The 20,692-nt window shown below is 50.0% G+C and overlaps 1 protein-coding gene across 9 annotated transcripts in view; it reads right to left on the bottom strand.

Annotated features, from left to right (window-relative positions):
* The window catches only part of PLEKHA7 (pleckstrin homology domain containing A7), a 209,791-nt gene that overhangs the window by 18,286 nt on the left and 170,813 nt on the right, over positions 1–20,692 (bottom strand). For 7 of the 9 annotated variants that reach the window (XM_067749749.1, XM_067749751.1, XM_067749752.1 and 4 more), the window contains 8 exons: positions 20,086–20,608; positions 19,247–19,333; positions 18,535–18,654; positions 16,565–16,618; positions 6,570–6,638; positions 6,315–6,395; positions 5,236–5,385; positions 4,569–4,670 (listed from right to left, as the gene is read on the bottom strand). In XM_067749749.1, coding sequence (XP_067605850.1) covers positions 4,569–4,670; positions 5,236–5,385; positions 6,315–6,395; positions 6,570–6,638; positions 16,565–16,618; positions 18,535–18,654; positions 19,247–19,333; positions 20,086–20,608 — 1,186 coding nt within the window. The remainder of the gene's footprint in view (positions 1–4,568; positions 4,671–5,235; positions 5,386–6,314; positions 6,396–6,569; positions 6,639–16,564; positions 16,619–18,534; positions 18,655–19,246; positions 19,334–20,085; positions 20,609–20,692) is intronic. The other 2 variants (XM_067749753.1, XM_067749755.1) reach the window with 1 other exon arrangement.

The following is a 20,692-nucleotide window of genomic DNA, read 5'->3' as shown; positions in this document are numbered from 1 at the left end:
ATTGTTGTTTAATGTGTACAGAGTTGCAGTTTTTCAAGATGAAAAACATTTCTGGAGATTGGCTGTACAACAATGTGAATCCACTTAACAGGACCAAACTGTACACTTAAAAATGGTTAGGTAAGTTTTTATGCTACGTATATTTTACAATTTAAAAAAAGACTGTCTTAGGCAACCACGGCAGAAGGGAAGAGAAGGCAAGGACTAGAGGTTACACCATCCCTAGAACATAGAGGGCATCTTTTTGAAGACAGAGCTGAATCTTGGGGTGTGGGATTTAGTATAAGGGGCAGTGGATATTATGTGGCAGTAAAAAGGAATGAAGTACTATGTCTGCTACCACATGGATGAACCTTGGAAACATGATGCTAAGTGAAAGAAGCCGGACACAAGGTGCCACATCCTGTATGATTTCATTCATAGGAACCGTCCAGAATAGATTAAGTCCATAAAGACAGGAAGTAGATTAGTCCTTGGCTAGAGCAGGGGTAGAAAGTTGGGGTGGGGGTGGGGAGTGACTGTAAATGGGTACCGGGTTGCTTTGGGGGCTTGATGGAAATGTTACACAACTGACTGTGGGGATGGTTACCCAACTCTGTGAATGTGCTAAAAAAAAAAAAAAAAATCAGTGAATTACATACTTTAAAATAGTGAATTTTATGGTATGTGAATTACATGATAAAGCTGTTATTTTTTTTTTAAAAGTACGATGGGAAAAGAGGCAGGCTATACAACCATGCGCAAACTCTGAGAAGCTACACCCAAACCACCAGGGAAGAGGCCCTAGAAAGAGGTGAGCAGGGTCTGCTGTGATTAAAGGGTCGTGGGCACCTTTTAATCGAGTTGTGTAAACATCAGATATGGTATTCTTTTTTAAAAAATTATCATGGTCCCACCCCATGGACTTAAAAAGGAAGGCTCCACACCCCTATCTCCTTTCCAGGTACATCGCTGGCCTCAATTGGAAGAGTTCTCACGTGTGTGATATTTATGGACCACTGATCCTGGATACATCCCCACAGGGCTGGGCAGTGAGCAGGTTCTCAGTACATGTACGCTGAATAAATAAAGGACCAATCACATAAAATTCCCTGATCAAATACTATCTAACAGGCATAACAACAGACGTCTGAAGCCTCCCTCCTAAGGGGAGCTCACACTCTCATACTCTCTCCACCCTTCCAACGCCAGTGCACATCCTCAGGGCTGATAAGCAAATAACAGGCTTAATGCTCAGCTCCCCACTAAAGAACGAGTGTCCTAAAACAGACATGTTACTGAGCTAACAAGATTATCTCTAGAGCTGAGGTCCCCAAGCAGAGTGTTTGGGAACAGGTGAAGAAGGAGCATGGGGTTAAGATCATCTCTCCCTCTCTCTCTCTTTCCTCCCCTGGCAGTCTACCTGGCGTACTTCTACCTGTCAGTTCACAATCCTGCCCCCATTTTGCCTGTCACCTCAACGTGTAAGAGAAGAGCAGAGAGAAGCAAAGGCCAGAGAACTTCAATCCAAGGACGATGGAATTTCAGAACTTAACGACAAGGTGAAGGAAGCTTTTGGGGAACACGAGAGTGGGGTTTCATACCTGTATCCTCACATCACACCGAGCAGGAAGGCTCCAATGTACTACATTCAGCAAAGGCTTGAACTCACTGTCCAGACGTAGGGACACCTACACGTAGCCTCACCTCTCACTGACTCTCAGGGTTACCTGGAAGTTCTCTTACCCTCTGGTTTCCCTGCTTGGGTGGCCATGAGGATCTTCATAAATAAAGCTACTCATCTTTACTCAAAAGGCTATGGGTTTTCTCACAGCCAACCCTGGCTAAAGAGGGGTGAGTTTCCAAGCCCCACTGCTGAGAATTTGCATATGGGGCTGCAAGCCTATCTCCAGCGTCAATGATTTATTCAGGACTCTAACAGCTTGCCTGGCCTAGAATTACACCAAAGCAGTTAGCACAGAACCGGCTCAAAGAAAGGCTTTGTGAGCTTCCCGGGTCATTGTGGCACTCAGGGAAAGCATGAGCAATGCCACTAGGCTAGGTGGAAATCAAGCTGCAGGGACCAGGCTTCAGACTGGCCCATCTCCTAGTGACTTACAGGGCTAAGTTCTCTAGGAGGTCCGTGACAAGACCTATACACGGCACCCATTTGTTTTCTGGAGGGAAAAAAGGATCCTGGGCCTGCTGTATGTTACATTACCACGAAGTAAGGCACAGTAGAAATACAAATAGCCAATAATCATAAAAAAAGATGTTTAACCTACTAGTAATTAAATGAATGCAGATAAAAACATGATGTCCTTTTTCAGCACACAAACTGGCAAAAACTAAGAAGACCGATAACATCAAGTGTTGGCAAGGATGTGGGTAAACAGGTTCAGTACTCTCATGCACTATGGGTGGGAGGGCAAATGAGTGCAGCCTTTTAGAGGGTGATTTGGCGGTATCTGCCAACATTTAAGATGTACACTCAAGTCAACCCAACAAGTCCACTCCTAGGAGCCTATCTTAGATAAATGCTCATAAACAAGCTCTAAAGGCAGTTACATAGATGCTCACTGTGATACCATTTATAAAAGCAAAACACTGCAAATAATTTAAATGCCCATCAGAAGAGGAATGGCTAAATAAAGTATGGGATATCCACACACTATGAAACCTGTAGCATCAAGACCAACAATGTCTAACACAATTTCTGAGATTATGTAAATCTTCCATAATCTGTGCTGTCCAATACAGAAAGCCACTAGCCACACGAAATAATTCTGGTGTGGCTAAGGAATATATTTTTAATTCAGTTAATTTTAATTAATTTATGTTTAAATTTAAATAGCTACCATACAGGGCAGCATAAACTTGGGGGTATCTTTCTTGGAAAGATTTCCATTACATACAGTTATGACAAAAAAAGCAAGTTACCAAACAATGTGTGTAAGTATGATTCCTGTTTAAGTAAGCCCAACTCCCTCCCCCAAATAAATTATATGATACTATGTACGTGCATACGTTTGGAAATGCACAGAAAATGGTCTGGAAGGCAACACTGCGAACCGATGGCACTGATTACATGCTGGGAAGGTGAGGGACTGGGCAGAGAAGGGAAGGAGGGAGGAGGAGCTTTTGTGTCCTGTTTTAGTTTTGCTTCTCATTGTTTGGACTTTCCAGGGAGATGCATTTATGTGTTTTCTGTATAATTAAAGAAACATAAGGAATGAAAAGCTAAAAAAAAAAATTATGGCTGAAATTAATGAGGATGGTTGAAGTTCAAGAAGATAAGTCTAATGAGACCGAACAGTTCAAGGAACTAGTAACTAGAAACAATTGTTTAAAGGACTTTGCCAACAATATTCACCTATTTATTTTCAAGCCACTATGCTAAATACTGGGGATACAAAAAGAAGAGGAAAATGTTAGCTCAAATGAAGGGAAATTATGGGAAAAACCCAACAGCCACAGGAGACAGACAAGTTCTGCGTGACCTCACAGGCCAACCCTGAACTACAGGCAAGAGTCTCCTCCACATACTCCTAGACCAGGCTCTCTGGGACCAGCTCTAGAGTGCTGAGTGGAGGTGAGTGGAAGCATAGCAGGGCCTGGGAAAAGCCTCCTGGTCCACAAACCTAAACCTCCTCCTGAATTCCTTCAGTTTTCTGGGGTGATGCTGATGTGAAGAGAGTCAACACATTCATTAAGTCACTTGAATGAAGAGGCTTGGCTAGAATTAGCAAGCCTGGCCCCCCGACTGGCCCAACAGGCTGCCTTGTACACAAGAACCCTCAGTTAATGCTTGCTGAATTCAAATAAATAGAATTTATGTCAGGGTCCTGAAAGAAGAGATACAGATCTGAAGTTAGGTTCAAAAGCAGGCTATTTTCCATTTTCAAAACTTTGAGTGTGGGGGAGAGGCCTGGTTGGGCACCCAATGGGGGAACACTGGCAGCTGGAGGACCCAACCTGGAAGAAGGAAAACCACACAGGGCCTTTCTTCCTCTCAGCTTTGGAGGCAGAGGTAGCTATCAACGGGGCAGCCTGGTTTTAGGGCAGAGAAGGCAGGGCTCTAAGGCTGCCTTTCCTGAGTGAGGCAGGGGCCACAGCAATGGGTATCACCCCACCTGGCCTGAATTCACACTACTGATCAGGTGAAGGCTTGATAACATCTATCCTCAGGAGTCCGGGAGGGAAGGAGGCGGGGCTTCCTGCTGCTAAGTGAGTAGCTAGGAACCCAAGGCAGGGCCGAGAACCAGGAACACAGATCACCCTCAAGTATCTGCAAGGTTAGGTCACTACTGTCTCCCCTTGGGGCTGTTTCCCCAAATGATCAGTAGTAAAACCCTTAGAAAAATGCCCAGGAGCTTGTCTTTGAGAGCAAAGAGGCAGGGGGAGCTGAGGCGAGGCTTCTCACGACAGCCTGGCTGGGGCAAGGGTTCCCCAAGGGAGCGCTTGGGGTGGTGAGCAGGCTGAGTCCAGGTGCAAAAAGAGAAGGCCCCTGGGTAGGGCTAACATCCCCCACAGGTGAAGACTCCAAGAAGAAATCAGAGCTCAGAAGGGATGAAGAACCCTTGGGTCACCTGGAAAAAAAAGGCTCTTCTGTGTCGTTCCTGCAGGGTCTGCTTCAGCTGCTCCACATCTCTCTCTAACTTCAGGTATTCATTCCAGGCATTTTCCATCTCCTGTTGGCCAAGGAAATGCTTCTGATTCTTCGTTATGCCACGCCCACCCCTCAGAAGGCCCCATGAGCACCTGTGCTCCTGACCACTGCTGACCCGACAGGGGAAGAGGGAAGGGGAGCCTGGTGGGTCTCAGGCAGGCCTGGGGAGACAGACAGGCCACCTGCACCGTCCCCTCTCCCACCCTTGGGGATGCTTTGGTTCCCAGCTCTGGCAGAAGAGGCCTGTACCACATCAGATAGACAAATAAAAGAGTAGAAATTTTGACGTCTCAGAGTTAACTGTACACAGATCAGGGGAACAGTCTTGCAGGCTGCTCTCAAACATCTGACCCCTTGGGTGTCGCTGTAGCCACCCAGGAGTCACTGGCAGAAAGCACCTTAAGGCACCGGTAGAGACAAGGTAAGCTACTGTTAGGAGGCAGCCTGGAGGCGTTCTCCTATGCCAAGACTCTCGCCCCCAGCCACCAACTCCACTACATCTTGGGAGGTGAGAAAAGCAGCCCCCTGGCCAGCCCATGCTGGGGAGGGCAGGGGAGCGTCTGCCACCCTCCACACCCTCTACGCACAGTGGACTCTCTGGAGAGCTCTGCCCGGATGTGGACAAGGTCCTCCTGCAGCAGCCTCTGCTGGTAGGCAATCTTCTCCAGGTGCTGGGGCTGGTCTCGGTACTGCTCCATCTGCCTGTGCAACACCTCCAGCACGGATTCCAGCTGATCCTGCACCAGACAGACCGGGGCCAAAGAGCAAGAGAATGGCAGAACATTCCCAGGAGGCCGTCCCCTCCAACCCCGCCACGCCACGCCAGGAACTAAGCAAACCTGCTGGATCTAACCGAGGCTGAAGGGGCCAGGGGCCAGCACCCAGCTAGGGGCCTGAGAGTCAAGGCCTCTGATTCCAGCTCTGACTCTGCCCGTTGGGTGGCCTCCTGGGACAAATCACCTAACAGCTCTGTGCCTGTTTCCTCATCCATAAACTGGGCATTAGGCCGTCCACTCCTTAGGGGATAAACTATGAGGCTAAATCAAAGAACAGATGGAAAACTCTCTAAGCACTTGAATAAAAAGGCCATGTTATTTATAAACCTTGAGCGTCACAAACATAATGCCTTGTTAAAATGTGGAAAAGAAAAAATTCACACGAAGTGTCTAAGAGACCAAACATCAGTGGCTACCAGCCTATTCCTCCCCTCCCGACCAGACTTGCTTCCCCTATGGCCCAGATCCTTAGAGGAATGGAGCTTTAGGAAGTGAGAGCCTCTGCCCTGCTACGACTCTGGCCACTTTCTCCAAGGCAGCCCCCGCTTCCCTGGGGTTCAGGAGCCTGGGGTCATCACTGCAAGCCAGTGGAGCCGTACTCTCCCAGGCTCACCTCACAGGGCTTCCAGGGAGACGTGGGGGTGGCCCAGAGCAGAATTAAGGTCAGGGAGGTAGTACTTGGAATAAGTAGGCTGAGGTCTCCCTATAAGGTTTCCTCTGGGTTCAGACAGAAACTCCACAAGAAATACCCTTTAAATTCAAAGATGTTGTTCTGGATAAACAGACATCTGTTGTCCAGTACTAACATGAGAGTCCAGTCTATACTGAGGAAACACAGGATGACAAAACCCCTGCCACCCAGCCCAAGACTACGCAAAACCGATACATACTTTGTTCTCCTTGAGGGCTCGTATCTTGTCTTCCAAGTCCTGGAGGATCCTGTCTTGTTCACAGAAGACGCTCAGTTTAACCTGTGAACAAGAACAGGTTGGAGAGGGCCTGGGATGATGAGAAAAGGCCATGGCCTTGGAGCATGATCCAAAAGCCTTTGGCTACAGAGCCATCCAAACCCTGCCCGAAGCTGCCCACCCTGGGTCTGGAGGCAGCAGGCAGGTGGGGGTCAGCCTGTTACTCTGCTCACTCACGTCAATGTCACTCTCGGCAATCTTCACTGGCCTCAGACTTCGGTCCTTGAGAAGATCCCGGCCTGTCATCTGGGAGGTGAACAATTTAAAGGAGGTTTAACCACGGGGTTCGGAATCAGAAGTCAAGAAGGAAAGTTACCCCTACAACGGACAGGTGTGGAAGTCTCGTCAGTGGCAGGTAGGGTCACGGCATGGAAAGGGCAAAAACTTGGGCAATACCTGCTTTATTTTTATGCTTATTTCATTTCAGGGAAAAAAGAAAACCTTTTTGAGATCTTTTAGTAGTACTTGTAAATTTCTCAAATTGAAGAAAACACAGACTTTCAAGTTACAGTATCATCAACTGTAAAGGCTTAAATTTGCCCCAAGTGAGTTCAGTATGAATCTTGGAAGATTCGCCACTGATAAGAGAGTTTTGCTACTAAACCTGGGGTCAAACATAATTAACAGAAGTCCACGACCCCGCCCAGGGCCATAGGATGGGTGGACCAAGAAGAACTAGCAAATCCCTTGGGCATCGTTGAGCCTTACTTCAAGGAAGTCTGAACAGCCCACCTCCCCATGACTAAGATCAGCCTTCCTCACTCTTCTCCTATTTGGGAAAAGGATCTGGCCAAGAGAAGAAACCTGGACTGTTCCTGGCTGAGGTTTTCAACTGATCCCTGAATAGCTGTACTTGCAATACAAGTTACAAGCTACCCTGTCCTCTCAAGAAAGGAAACCACAAAGCAGTAGACAAAAATCACCCAAACTTAGAAGCCAGTGGAATTTCACAACATTTGCCATCTTTCCCTAGACCCAGCGTGGGCGACACGTTGCCCGTCTCTCACTGACACCTATGAAGTTAAACACTAACTCTTTTAGTCCGTGTTTTCATTTCCTCCAAATCTCCTTCTTCGTCAAAAACTGTGCAGGGGCAGGGGAACCATTTTCATAGATGTACCCCCATGGCCAAACCATGGTCAGGGATGGCCAGGTCAAACGTGCCCCTTGTAGGGGAGGCCGTCTGGCTGAACTCCATTTTGCAGATCTGACCAGAGAAATGGAGGATGGAGCTAGCTATAGCAGAGCTAGCTATGCAGAGGGTCCCAGTATGGAGAGACACACAGCTGCTGGAGAAATGGCCCTCACTTTCTCCCTACTCCGTTAAGTTTGTGAGTGTGAATCAGAAGCAGAGATATATTAGCAAACATTCCCCTCAAAACTCAAGCGGACCACGTGCCCAAATCTAAAGGTCAAGGGAGAAGCCCTCTCCACGCCCTGAGCGGAAGGCTGAGCCTGGGCTGCAGACCCGCCCCCACTCATTCCCCTGCTCCCTTTGGCGGCACAGTAGAGGATAGGGACCACTGTCTCCTTTATCTTGGTAAAGTCAGCCCCGAACGGAAGGCCTGGCACACTGGAATGCACTCGGCAAATTGATTATTGCCTCACAGGTAGGTGAAAGGGAAATACATGTAGGTCAGTTGTAGAAAAAGTAGAACTCCAGCCAAATTCTGCTCTTCAAACTGGCAAATTTTGTGTACATACAACCATACACACAGTCACAGAACACACTGACCGCAGCAACAATCCACAAAAATGCTGGCTCCTGCAAGGGTCGGGGGCGCAGTGTGGGAAGCGAGGAAGGGGAAGTAATCCTGGTGAACCACCAACAACCAGGCAGGTGTTGAATTTCCCAGGCAGGACTTGGGACCCTAGCAGGTAGAGGTAGGGGAGTCTTCACTCTGGGTCACAGTCCTTTGCCAAAGTGAGGCGCCGTAAGCTTGTCTACTCTCCAAGGGGCTGACCCTTGCCTCGCTTCCTAGGAAGCAATCATTTTCAAATTGAGATAATTCTTTGGGGACTTCTCCTTTTAGCAAAACTCTTCCCTTTATGGTCACTGAAGCTTCTTCCAGATGATATGTTTTTGATACTGAAATAGCAAGGCAGAGAGTCTAACTGAGCAATGCCTCATTTATCCAGCACCATCAGGCGAGGAATGAGGTATTTCTGCACAAAAAGGGCACTTTCAGAAAGCTGTCTTTTAAACGTTTTGATGGAAAGCTTTCTAAAACTATGTCCTTTACTACCTTCACAGAACACTGAATATAAATGCAACCTTTTGGGGGATGAATCAGAGTCATTACAAAAATCAGTAATACAGAATTTCTTAGAAGTTCGTGATTAGGACTATTTGCCTATCTAGCTAAACGCTCCCAAATGTCTGCGCTTTCATTTCCATTTCAGATTGACTTATAATGTTTCTTCTCTCTCTCAGGATATGAGCACTCCCTCTTTCCTAAGAAGTAACTTTGTCTTTGTCCCCTTTTAATGTGCTGCTTTTAAGGTGCTATGAATTAGGAGTTCAAATGACTGAGTCTATGAGGATTAGAAACTCAGCAGAAGGGACACACTTGCTGCTCTTCCCTGTCTCCCTCCCTCCATCTGGGTTTGGTACCCAACAAGGGACATCCTCCCACCCCTTGTGTCTGCCACTATCATGGGCCTTAGTAGATGATCTGTTGTCTCCCCTCACTTGACAATAACCTAATTAGGAGGGACTGTGGGGACTGTGATGTATTTTCTCTGTACCGTCAAAGCCCAGCCCAGGGCCCGGCGTGAGAAGCGTTTGCTTAGTGAGTCTGTGAATGTGACAAAACGAGGTGAGCTGGCTGTGCTCAGGGCCTGAGACCTCTTTCTGTGGAGTAAAGGTCACAGGGTTTAGAGCAGGGGCTTCGTGACAGTGTTTACACAACTCACAGGCCCTTGAAGCTTCTGAATTTAGCTTTGTTCCAGAGAGCTGAGGCTTCTAAGACACAGCCACAAACAGTATATTCCACCTCATTTTCCTTTTAAAATTGCACATTTGTGATAGCAATGTTTAAATCCATTCAAAACATCAACTATGGGTCCCTAGCAGCTCTGTCACCAGAAAAAGTGAAAGTTAGTGGGCACTCATCCATCTGAGAGAGTCTCCACGTCGGAAAGCAATTAAAGGCCTCCCAGGCACCTTACTCCCCTCCAGCACATCCCAAGACACCTATATGCAGGGCTCAAGATGACTGGACACAGCTCCCGCTTTCCAACCTGCAGCCTCCCTTGGAATGCTGTAAAAGCTGGCCACGTTTCAGGCACTACCTCTGCATCTCTCAAAGGGTGGATGGTGGGGAGGTGGGCGTTTTGTTCTAGTCCAGCTCCAGAACGTTTTCAAACATCAACACCCTGCCCTGAAGAAGAGCCACCCTGATCCCTGGGCCACGGTGGAATCTTGGGACACCCCAGCTCCTCCAAGGTGACCAGGAACTGCTGCTCCCTCCCAAGGAACCCAGGCTCTAGGGCAGCCCTCACCATGAAGGCAGACGAGCGAGGATGGGGACACAACACAAGCTGGTGGCAAGCTAGGCAAGCCCCACCACCCCCCGCCCCCAATGGCAGCGCAAAAGATGGAGTCACAAAACGCTACGGATGAGAGGCTCAGCCTTGTGCACCAGCCAAAACGCTGAGGGAGCTTCAAGAGACAGAAAATAAACCGAAATGACTCGCGGGAAGCCTGGAGGCGGTCAGGAGAGCCCCTGGTGAAGCAAGTGATGGAGTCGGCACTGAGCCAGAAGCAATGGAATGGCCCCGCCTGGAGATACAGATCAGATCATCTTACGCTTCTCCTGGGCCGACAGCCCTGTGCTGACTTCTTCAGCACTTTGTAAAGCACGTTGATCAAAGGTTCATTATTTTTTATCTGTTCCAAACAAAAAGGCAAATACAACAAATCGTAACAGGTAAGACATCAAATGACATTTGAAGGAGCCAGAATTTGGGGAACTGGCAAGGGGAAACCTTAAGGAGGATGTGCGTTGTGCAGTTCAAATGAGTGTGTCTCAGCCTGGTTATGCGGCTTCCCAGCCGGTGGACCTTTCCAGACTTCAGTTCCCTCATCCGTAAATGGGGGATCATAAGCGCTGCCTGAAGGATCTTCGTGAGAGTGCTGATTTCAGTGCCCATGTCCTTCCTGGTTCTGCCACAGAAGGCAAGAGGGGACTGCTTCTTCCCCTGTCCTCCCACCATCACATGCTGTAAGATACTGAATCTGTAGTTTAGAGTGGAGCCATGCATTAGTCTCAGCCCCACCCACCTTTGGTCCCTCAGACCCTCGCCTCCACACCTAAACCACTATGTCTTACCCATGATGCCAAATGCTTCCAGCTCCTTTGAGAAGGAACCGTCCCCACCCACTAAGACCCTGGATCTCAACCCTGCCTCCACCACTGAGATCACCCAGGAGCTTTAAAAGACTGATGCCTGAGTCCCACTCCAAGAAAACTTGGATGTAATTGGCCTGGGGTGGGGCCTAGGCACTGGGATTCTTAAAAGCCCTCCTGGGTGGGTCTGATGTGCAGCCAGGAGTGGGAATCACTCCACTGAAAAATGGTTCTCACACTTGAGCATGCTTCAGAATCATCTGGAGGGCTGGGCCCCACCTCCAAAGGTTCTCACTAGGCAGCTCTGGGGTGGGAGCCAAGACTGCTCATTTCTAACAGAGCCCCAGAAATTGCTGACACTGTTCATCTGGGATCACGCTTTGAGGACCACTGCTTTTAAACCATGTTTCTCAGCCATACCTACACATTAGCACACCTAGGGAGTGTCTTTCTTTCTTAAAGAGTAATATCTGAGTATTACCAATTAAATCAGAGTCTCTAAGGGGTAAGACCCAAGCATCCATTTTCATTGCTCTAGTTCATGACCAGCGTTAACAATCTCTCTTCAGAATAAAAGACCTCTGCTTACTGTTCACAAGAATCACCCCAGAGCTTGATTTTAAAAACACAGAATTCTGGGCATCATTTCCAGCGGTTCTAATCCAACAGAACCCTCCAGATCTGCAATTTTTTTTTTTTTTTTTTTTTTGCGGTACGCGGGCCTCTCACTGTTGTGGCCTCTCCCGCTGCGGAGCACAGGCTCCGGACGCGCAGGCTCAGCGGCCATGGCTCATGGGCCCAGCCTCTCCGCGGCATGTGGGATCTTCCCGGACCGGGGCACGAACCCGTGTCCCCTGCATCGGCAGGCGGACTCTCAACCACTGCGCCACCAGGGAAGCCCCAGATCTGCAATTTTATATCAAGCTCCCAGATCATTCTGAGATAGATGGTGCTCCAGACCATGACTTAAGAACTCTGCTCCAGAAGTTAACTGGAAACAGACTCTGAACAGAGAAGCCTACATCTCAGGCTCTGTTAGGAAAAGTCCAGAGGCCAGCACCTGGAGCCACTGATGACGTCCCTCACTAGGGACAAGAGCCCCTTTGGGGCTGACTTCAATCTGCTCCACCTAAAAGGCACCACCTGTGTGGTTGCAGGTGCCCTCCCCCCACCTCACTTTACCAGCTGTGCTTCCCAGATGCATAAAAACAATTCAAGCCGTAAACAACAGCGAAACTTCATACCCCCTTTTCAGACCTGGCTCCAGTGTAGGGTTCTGAAGAGCAGAACATTAATGCCAGAAATACAACTCAGCGAATGCAACTTCAGGGCAGATGAGGTACATGGCACACGGAAGAAAGGAGGCAGGTGTGAAGTTGGTCCCAGGGTTCGAATCTCAGCTGCATACCTTTGCAGAAGTTACCTCTCTGATACACGGGTTCCTGATTAGTAAGGTGGCGATAATAATTCTTATTTGCTCAAAGGTGCTGAGAGGATTAAGTGAGATAATGAACAACGGGTGCCCCACAATTGCCAGGCAAGGACAGATGCTTAATCAGCGTGAAACCCTTTCCACCCTGACACTGCCAAGTAAAATGCCAGGAAAGTAAACATTTCCAAAGAGGACACCAACACAGAGCACCTTCTAAGAGAGTGGAGTCTGCTTTTATTTGCTCATTTGGCACCCCAGCAGGAATGCTCACTTCAGGAGACCAAGCTCCACAACATGCGGGCAAACACCACCAACGGCTTCTGGAACCCAAGCATCAGCTGATGGAGGCGGAGGGGACATGGGCTCTGGATCCTTAAGTCTGCGGCCTTTGGGACAGGGACGCGGGGGACCCTGTGCCAACCTGGTGGGGGCAGGGAGACCATCCTTCTCCAGAGAGGCTTACCTCTCCCGACAAGGACTCAGGAGGGACCTCTCACAAGAAGCTGGTCACAGCGGGGCTGTGCTTGGCACCATCTCCATGACCAGGCTGGGCTACACGGCCCATTCAGTTGTGTCTTCCGAGGCCCTCGTCTCAGGGACCCCACTGGGCTCGCGGCAGCTCATCTTGTCTAGCACGTCACAGGATCTCAAGAGTCAACGGGCCTGAGGGTTTTCCTGATCCAGTCACATCCCACTCAGTGCTCACCTGGCCTCAGCTGCGCCCCAGTGATGGGGAGGTCACTGTGACCTGTGGTGGCCCTTTTAGAGAAGTCTTTCTTCTACTCAACTAAAACCGTCTACTTGTAGCTGTGATCCGCTTGTCTTACTTGCCCCTCAGAGCCACGGAAGACACATGGTAACATGTTAGAGCTTATAGACTGTCTCTATGTCTTGCCTGCATTGCCCCCTTCCTCCTTCAACCGACCACACTGTAGCTGTGCTGCCTGCTGCTGTGTTTCTTGTTTCTGCCCAGTCTGCTTTCCATTAGGGAACCCCCCACCCTTCACTCCACAGGGAGGCTCGGCTGGGATGAAGCCAGCCTGAGTGTGCAAGTGGCCACGTTTCTTCCCTGGCCGTGTGGAAAGTGGAACAGTTGGTGGCATGGCCTGAGCTCCTGGAACGCAAGCCCTGGCTACGTGAACCAGTATATTCCCCTTGTAGCTCAGCAGGCTGATTTGGGTTTCGGACACCTGCCAACAAAAGCATCCCGCCTAATACACTCCTCAGACACAGTTCTTGCAGCCCCTCATCACCTCTCCTTTGATTCCAGCCCTTCCCTCGTCTGGATCCTGAAGTGAAACGTCCATCTGGGAACTCTACACCCCAGCTGGGTCTGAGCAGAGCAGGCCCACTGCCTCCCTGATTTGGAGGGAGGCCTGTCTCTTGGAGGGAGGCCAAGGTGATATCAGCCTTTCTGAATGATGACTCACACACAACACAAACCCCAGCATCTTTTACCACCCATGTTGCTGGTAAGCCAAGTGTCTCTCACCTGCTGGTGCTGTTAATGGGGGACTGGTTCTCTAAGAGGAGCTTAGCAACTGAAGTAGCAGCTATAAGACCAGGGAAATTCTGGTATCAACACAGCTGTTTTTCAAGATAAACAGTGACAACTTCCAATCACTAGTTAATGTTTTGGTCACATACGGCTCCTAGCTGGTGAAAACACCCCAAGGATGCAACCTTTTCTCTATCACAGCATAAATATTTCCTGGCAGAAGGACCTCAGTTCAGCTCCACAAAAAACTTAATACCTTCGGGTCCACAGTAGTAGAAGCAGCATTGTAAGAGCGGCTGGGAGGCAGGGTGATTAAGAGTACCAGCTTCAGAGTCAGCGCTACTCCCAAGTACTGGCTCCCCCGTAACTACTAACGTGGCCTTGGGAGAGTCATTTACTTCTTTGAGCCTCAGTCAGTGAAAAAAAGATAACACCACCTCCCTTATAGGGCTACTGCCGCGGGTACATAATTTCACAGAAGTAAAACATGGTGACTGACACACACTTTACCCTCTATGGTTATTCCGCTTCTGTTGGCGGTCAGGACACAGACTCCTGGCTCTACTCTGCTAGCCTATGCCTCAGTTTTTCTCTCTCTCTCTCAATCCCTTTTATTGAGCTCAAGTTCTATAATCTTTAAATAAAACCAAGCTGAGCTGGATCTTCTCTCCAGGACCAACTGTGAGGTCGGCTATCTCACACAAACAGGAATCAGAAGACACCTATTTCCTGTTACTCTGGCTCAAGCACTTTATGAGGTCCCCTCGCACCGTGCACCGAGCACGCTGAAGAGTGTCTCCTGGTACACCTGTGCTGCTGTGAGCCACGCCTCTCCCACAGGCCTAGGTACATCGTGGATGCTCTACAAATACTTCTGTGTCACCTGCATGGCCCCGGGCATGGTGAGGCCAGGGAGCAGGGACATGGTGGTACACAGGGCAGGTGGAGGCCGGGGGCTGCTCCAGGTCAGATGGGGGAGGTGGGCATGGTGGAAGGACCTACCCAGGTTCAGAGCGCCGGAGGGAGGGCTGGGCTGCACATCTGGCCCACACCACCACGTCTGGGTACCGAGGCCTGACTACCATACTCACTCACTCATGCTCTACGTGATCTGAATACCACGTAAGCTAGAAAACGTCCTGGTTCTGAGAGACCCCTCCTTGTTTTGCTCATGTCTGAAAGCCAAGCCTGAATTTTCTTCACTGCACCTTCCTTCCTAAAGCTTCTGGACAATCTGTCCCCACTTTTCCAGCCACACCACCCTCACCCTGGCTCTCCCTGGCTCCCACAGTTCCCTTCCCTTTAACGTCAACCAACCTAAACCCTTGGCTCTGCAAGGCTCTGGACACACGCCACCTCCTCCAGAAGCCTTCCCAGCACCGCAGCCACAGTCATCCTCACTATCTCAGCTCTGAGCACTGGGCCAGACAAATCTTTATACGCTCATTGCAAAAAAAGTCTGTGTTATTTCAGGACGTTTTCTTTCCCCGACCCAGAACATCTGGAAGTTTCTCAAGGCCAGAGAGCCTCAATTTTTCTCTTCCATCCCCCCTAGCTTCTCCAGAGCTGGATACAGCACAAGTGCTCATTACCAGATACATTAAGTTAACTGAGGGATTCCTAATCAAAGGTGTTGATCTTGCCTCAGAGGGGGGAGGCCCCTCCTCTGCTGCCTTAGGACCTAATGTTCCTACCCCAGCTCCTACAAGGCTGGATGACAATCCCTAAGTTAAAAATATCTCAAGCCAGTTACACTGGGGACCGAGGGAGGCATGTCCCCCGCCGCAGTCACCTGGGTGTCCTCCCGCAGGGCCCTCTGCCCGCCCTCTCACACCCGCAGTTAATTAAAGGTCACATTCCTTCAGTCTTAAGTCATGGCTCAGGCATAAGAAGTGCTTTTCACAGTGGGAGCTTTCAGAGAGCTGTGGGAACAGAACAAAAGCAGCTCTCTTCCAGGCAGAATGCCTCTCGCTTCTCTAGCAGCTTTCCCAGCTCTGTCTGTGCGGTGGAGGCTGACTTAGAGCCTGAACGTCATCGCCTACAGGGTGGGGCCCGACGTTCATCTCCTAAACACGGATGGGAGGGATGGGAGACACCGGTACCCCTCAGAGCCACGTGATTCCATGTGGCACTTGCTCCCCCCACTACAAAACCAGGCAATTCACCAAACTGCTTGTGCCTGAAAACACATCAGTGGCGCCCTGTGAAACAAACCCATCCCAGCCCCACTGGAGGCTCTGAAGAAGCAACTGGTTATTATACGGAGGAACCCTGTGGTTCTAACCAAGGACAGGAAGAAAGCAAGATCTCGTGCCCTCATTCTGTAAGCCAGAGACCTTACAGCAGAATTCGCAAGTAACTGAGAAGAGCCCAGAGGCTGAGGCTACGAGAAATAAGACTCTTCTAAAAGGTACAGACTTCCAGTTATAAACTAAATAAATCATGAGGATGTAATGTACAGCACAGTGACTATAGTTAACAATACTGTATTGCATATTTGAATGCTGCTAAGACAGTAGATCTTCAAAGGTCTCATCATAAGGAAAAAAAAATTTGTAACCAAGAATGGTGATGGATGTTAATTAGCTTTGTGATCATTTCCCAATATATACAAATATCTTTATGTTGTACACCTGGAACTAATACAATGTTATATGTCAATTATATTCAATTTAAAAATGAAATTTCCAAAAGCCACAGCAACCAAAGAAAAAAATCAAAAACCCCAAAACAAAAAATCCCCCTTCTGATTCAGACAGGAGACATCTTCATTTGAAACCCAGATCTGTAAGGCCTGCAAGGCCTTTGGCTTTGGGGCTGGTCTCCAATGAGGCTGACACTCTCAGAAAGGTAAGTGTCCCAGGACAGCAAGACCCCTGAAGCCACTCACCTTTAGGTCCAGGTACTCCAGGTCTTTCTTCAGCTGGAGGTAGGTATCATCAGCCTTCAAATGAAGCAGAGAGAGAAAAAAGCCAGTTATGAACACCCAAGGTGTCCACAACTCAGGGCTTCACGGGCGACTCATTTACACCTGTGCAGCTTCGGGGACAAGAGACCACAGCAGACCAACACATCCAGGCCACAGAGGAAGCACACATGTCTCGGCGCAGCTCAGAGCTCTCTCAGCATAGTGGATCTCACAGGTCTACCATGTGGGGAAAGCCAGCTTGTTCCCACCATTGGCTGGGGACAGTTTGAGGAGGAGGAGGGAGACAGCACACATCCCACCAGAGGACCAGGCCAGCAGAGCAGCTGAGGCGGAGGCGAGCTCCTGAGACAGAACTAGAGAGGTCTACCTGGAAGAGGACATGCCACGCTCCAAACCTTTGCACTGGGCCACTTCACATGCATGAAGGAAAATGACCCCCTGACGGGTGCGGATGGATGCCTGGAAGAGGCATGGAGATGACCTAGGTGACCCGGGGAGGTTCCCTTTTGACCTTGGGTTCTAGAACGATAAGCACCAGGAGCTGCAGAAAGTTTCCTGGAAGCTTTGGCTCCGTCTGCTGAGCATGGAGCCAAGGTGGCTGGGTCAGGAGCTAGATAAGGAAGGTCCAGGCAGACCTGTCTGCTTGTGTCATCTCTGACAGTCTGTTGAGTTCTTCAGTATAATTACCAGAAACAGTGAGAATAAGGAAAAGACCCTTTGATTTCCTAGAACTTGTGCTTCCTATGTAATGGATCACAGAAGCTAACTGTGAGGGAGAGGGGCTACGAAAGCTTAAGAAAAAGAGTCTGGGCACTTTCTCAGCCAACTAAGGGGCCTCTCAGCAAGCCAAAGCAAGCCAGGGCTAGGAAGGTCCGAGTTTAGAGCTCTGATGTAAAACAAACAAAAATAAATAATGCAAAACGTTCAGGCAGCGCTTTTAAGCATGAGAAGGCCTGAAGGAGCACTGCCAGGGACACCAGTGGTTTGCAAGATCTTACTTCTGTCCCTAAACTGTCTCCTTACCCATCCCTACTTCCTCAATCAGCCCAGTCCTGCAGTAAGAGGGACAGAGCAATGTTACTAAAAATCACCCAAATTCACAAATTAGGATTTTTGCATGTGCTCCCTTATATTCATTTTTCCAAATATATTTCCTGTATCTCTCAGGTCCCACTAAAATAGGACAGGTAAGGATAGTGACAATTCCCTCAACCTCCTCATCTGTCCTCTGCCTACTTCTGTGCAGCTCGGGGGACCAGGCTCGTGTGGACCAGCATCTTCTTTAAGATGCTTGGGATGCCCAGGAGAACGACTGTCTGGCTACTCCTCGAGGAGCTTGCCTGCAACCCCTCATGTCTTGGAAACAGTTTAGAACACTGTGCCAGACAGGACCTGGAATCTGGCTCCAGCCTGCAGGCCACTAGCTGAGGGATCCTGGGCAAGTCACTTTCCCACCTGTCCTCCCTAACCTCTCCCAGGCTACTGTGAAATTCACTGAGATCAGGGGTGTGAAGATGCTCTGACAGTCAGCAGGGCACTATCCAGATGAGAGGGCACCATGCCTTCTCCCTCCAGGCTGACACACACCTCTCAGCATCCCAACGAGGACCCAAGGTGGCAACAAGGATGACAGTTAGCGCAGCCCTTGGACGTGACCACACACCAGCCTGGCAGTCATTACTCACAGGCAGAGAAGCCACAGTTCAGGTCCCTCACACCACATGCAGCCTCCTCCCCAGCAACAGGGGCGTGGGCCCCACGATGGCTGCACAGTGTCTGGCAGTAGCATCCAGTAGCAAACAGGCAGGAACAAGGGAGAGAGCCAGACAGCAGGACAGACTAGAGCACGGGCACGAGGGAGCACAGGCCAGCATGTCACTCCCCTGTCCCCGGGGCGGCCCCCAGCCCTGAGAGAGCCCACCGGCGCTGACCTGGCAGGTGGGAAAGGTCAGCTCGTGCTGCAGTAACTGGCTGATGGCGAAATTTCGCACCCTGGCCAACTTGGCCTGGTGCCGCCGTAACCGGGTGAGAAGCAGTGAGAGCTCCTCCAGCTGCAGGTGTGTAGACACATCATGAGGAAATGAGGCACCGCAGGAGCACGACGCTGTAATTACTCTTCGCCCCGGTGCCGGCACAGCATTGATGCGACACCATTAAGTAATTATTGCATTAATTCTGTCATTAGGACAAGTAAAGGCACCGGCAGAAAAGGGGTTGCAGGAAGTAGTTTTTATCAGGAAACAGCCACCAGCAGTGCAACCTCACCCAGACTTGAGTTTTGAAGACAGTGAACTAATCAAAGCAAAGACCAGGAAGAAAGGAGAGGAGCTAACCGGAGAAAAAGGCAGGTGGCTGGAAAATGCTGCAGACAAAATGCTGCCCAAAAGAGAATAAACACCACAGTCTCCTCCACTTCCCCCGCCACCCCCACCCCCACCCCCCCCCCGCTCTTCCGCTGACCTCAGGAGGTCCCAATGCCAGCGGGATGGGCCTGGGCAAGTCATTCGACCTCTGAGTCTCAGTTTCCTCATCTCTAAAATGGGGATTGCATCTGACTGGCTCAGGGGAGAACTCTGATGAGATTAGCCCTTTGAAAGCTGGATAAGATCAGTCGCCTGGAGGGGGAGAGGAGGTGCTGCTTACCGATTTTCCATGTAAACTGGGAGCACTGACAGTGTGGGTCATGTAACCCATGGAGGGCATGGAGCGTCGGTCCAGATGAGAGGAGTTCTGCAGAAGGGGAGACACGGTCACACGGAGAGCCGGGCGTGGAGGGGGGCGGGGGCCAGAGCCTCTGCCACTCACTACCAGGGCAGCCAAGCACATGGCACGGCACCTCTCTCAGCCTCACTCTTCATCCGTCAAATTGGGATACACATCTTTCCCACCAGGTTATGACAATGACAAACTGTGAGAGCCCCTCCGGATTTAAAACTTAAGTCAGGTTATTATAAATAATTGAACTAGTTAAACACAGACATCTTTCCCTGCCTTCCAAGCTGCAAGGAAGCAGACTTCTAGTTGTGTGACCGTGTGCAAGTAACTTCATCCCTTAATGCCTAAGAGTTCCCACGTGTGAAATGGGCATACGGGTATCCCCTGCTTTACAGAAGTTCGCTTTATGCCACTTTGATTTTACAAAAGACCTACCTTTAGCACCTGATAACCGAAATCCAAAGGGGATTTTCACTTTCACAGAAAATGTAATTGCTTCTTCGCTTTATGCCACTTTGGCTTACTAAAGGTTTCATAGGAACGCTCTACCTTCAGATAGCGGGGGAAACCTGAAATGATAGCACCTACCTCATAGGGGTGTTGTAAGAATTAAAGCCTTTAGCGCTACACCCAGCGCTAAAGTACAGTACTACGTAAGTGTTACCTATCGTTATCCTACATTGCTCAAGTTTGTGTTCAAACCATGTGAGGCTCCTAACGTCCTAATGCTGGGCCCCAGCAGCCCGGCAGGGCGTCCGGAGTCTCACCTTGGTGGTGTGGCCCCATGTCTTCCTGGGAGAACCGCTCAGTGAGATGTCCACACTCCTTCTCCGGTCCGGTGGCTTCACAGTGACCCTCTCTGCTGGCGTGTGTGGCCGCCGGGGTGGGAAGGCCCTCAGGGGTCCCGGGGGAGGGATGTCCGAGGGAGATGGAGGCACAGAGATGGAGCGGGGCACCTCTAGCATGCTCCTGCTTCGGCCCTGGTCGGTGAACTCTGGGGAACCGGCACAGATGGGCGCCGTGGGGCTGCCGTGCCGGAACTGCTGGCGTTGCTGCCACTCGTAGAGCTGCCACACCGTGCCGTCCCGGTGTGCCCGGCGCTCCTCACTCGACATCTTCAGGTGGCTGGCTCGGTCCTGCGCGTACTTGTAGTCACTCGGCAGGTTGCGGGGAGGGGGCGAAGAGCCCCCCGAGGGGTGTCGGCTGCTCCTGGGAAGAGTCTGGTAGTTTTCTGGGAAGGACAGGGATTGGCTGGGACCGTGGCGAGGAAGGGTCTGGTCCAGGGGCAGGCTGAGGAGAAAGGAGAGGACAGGTAAGAGGACCAGCAAGGGGTCTGCTGGGCTTCTGGAAACACAGCTAGGCAAAGCCACAAAG

This window comes from Pseudorca crassidens, chromosome 9 (genome assembly GCF_039906515.1).
Source record: "Pseudorca crassidens isolate mPseCra1 chromosome 9, mPseCra1.hap1, whole genome shotgun sequence".
Classification (NCBI taxonomy): domain Eukaryota; kingdom Metazoa; phylum Chordata; class Mammalia; order Artiodactyla; family Delphinidae; genus Pseudorca; species Pseudorca crassidens.
Note: the sequence above shows the minus strand (reverse complement) of the source record. Positions and strands in the feature narration are given on the sequence as shown.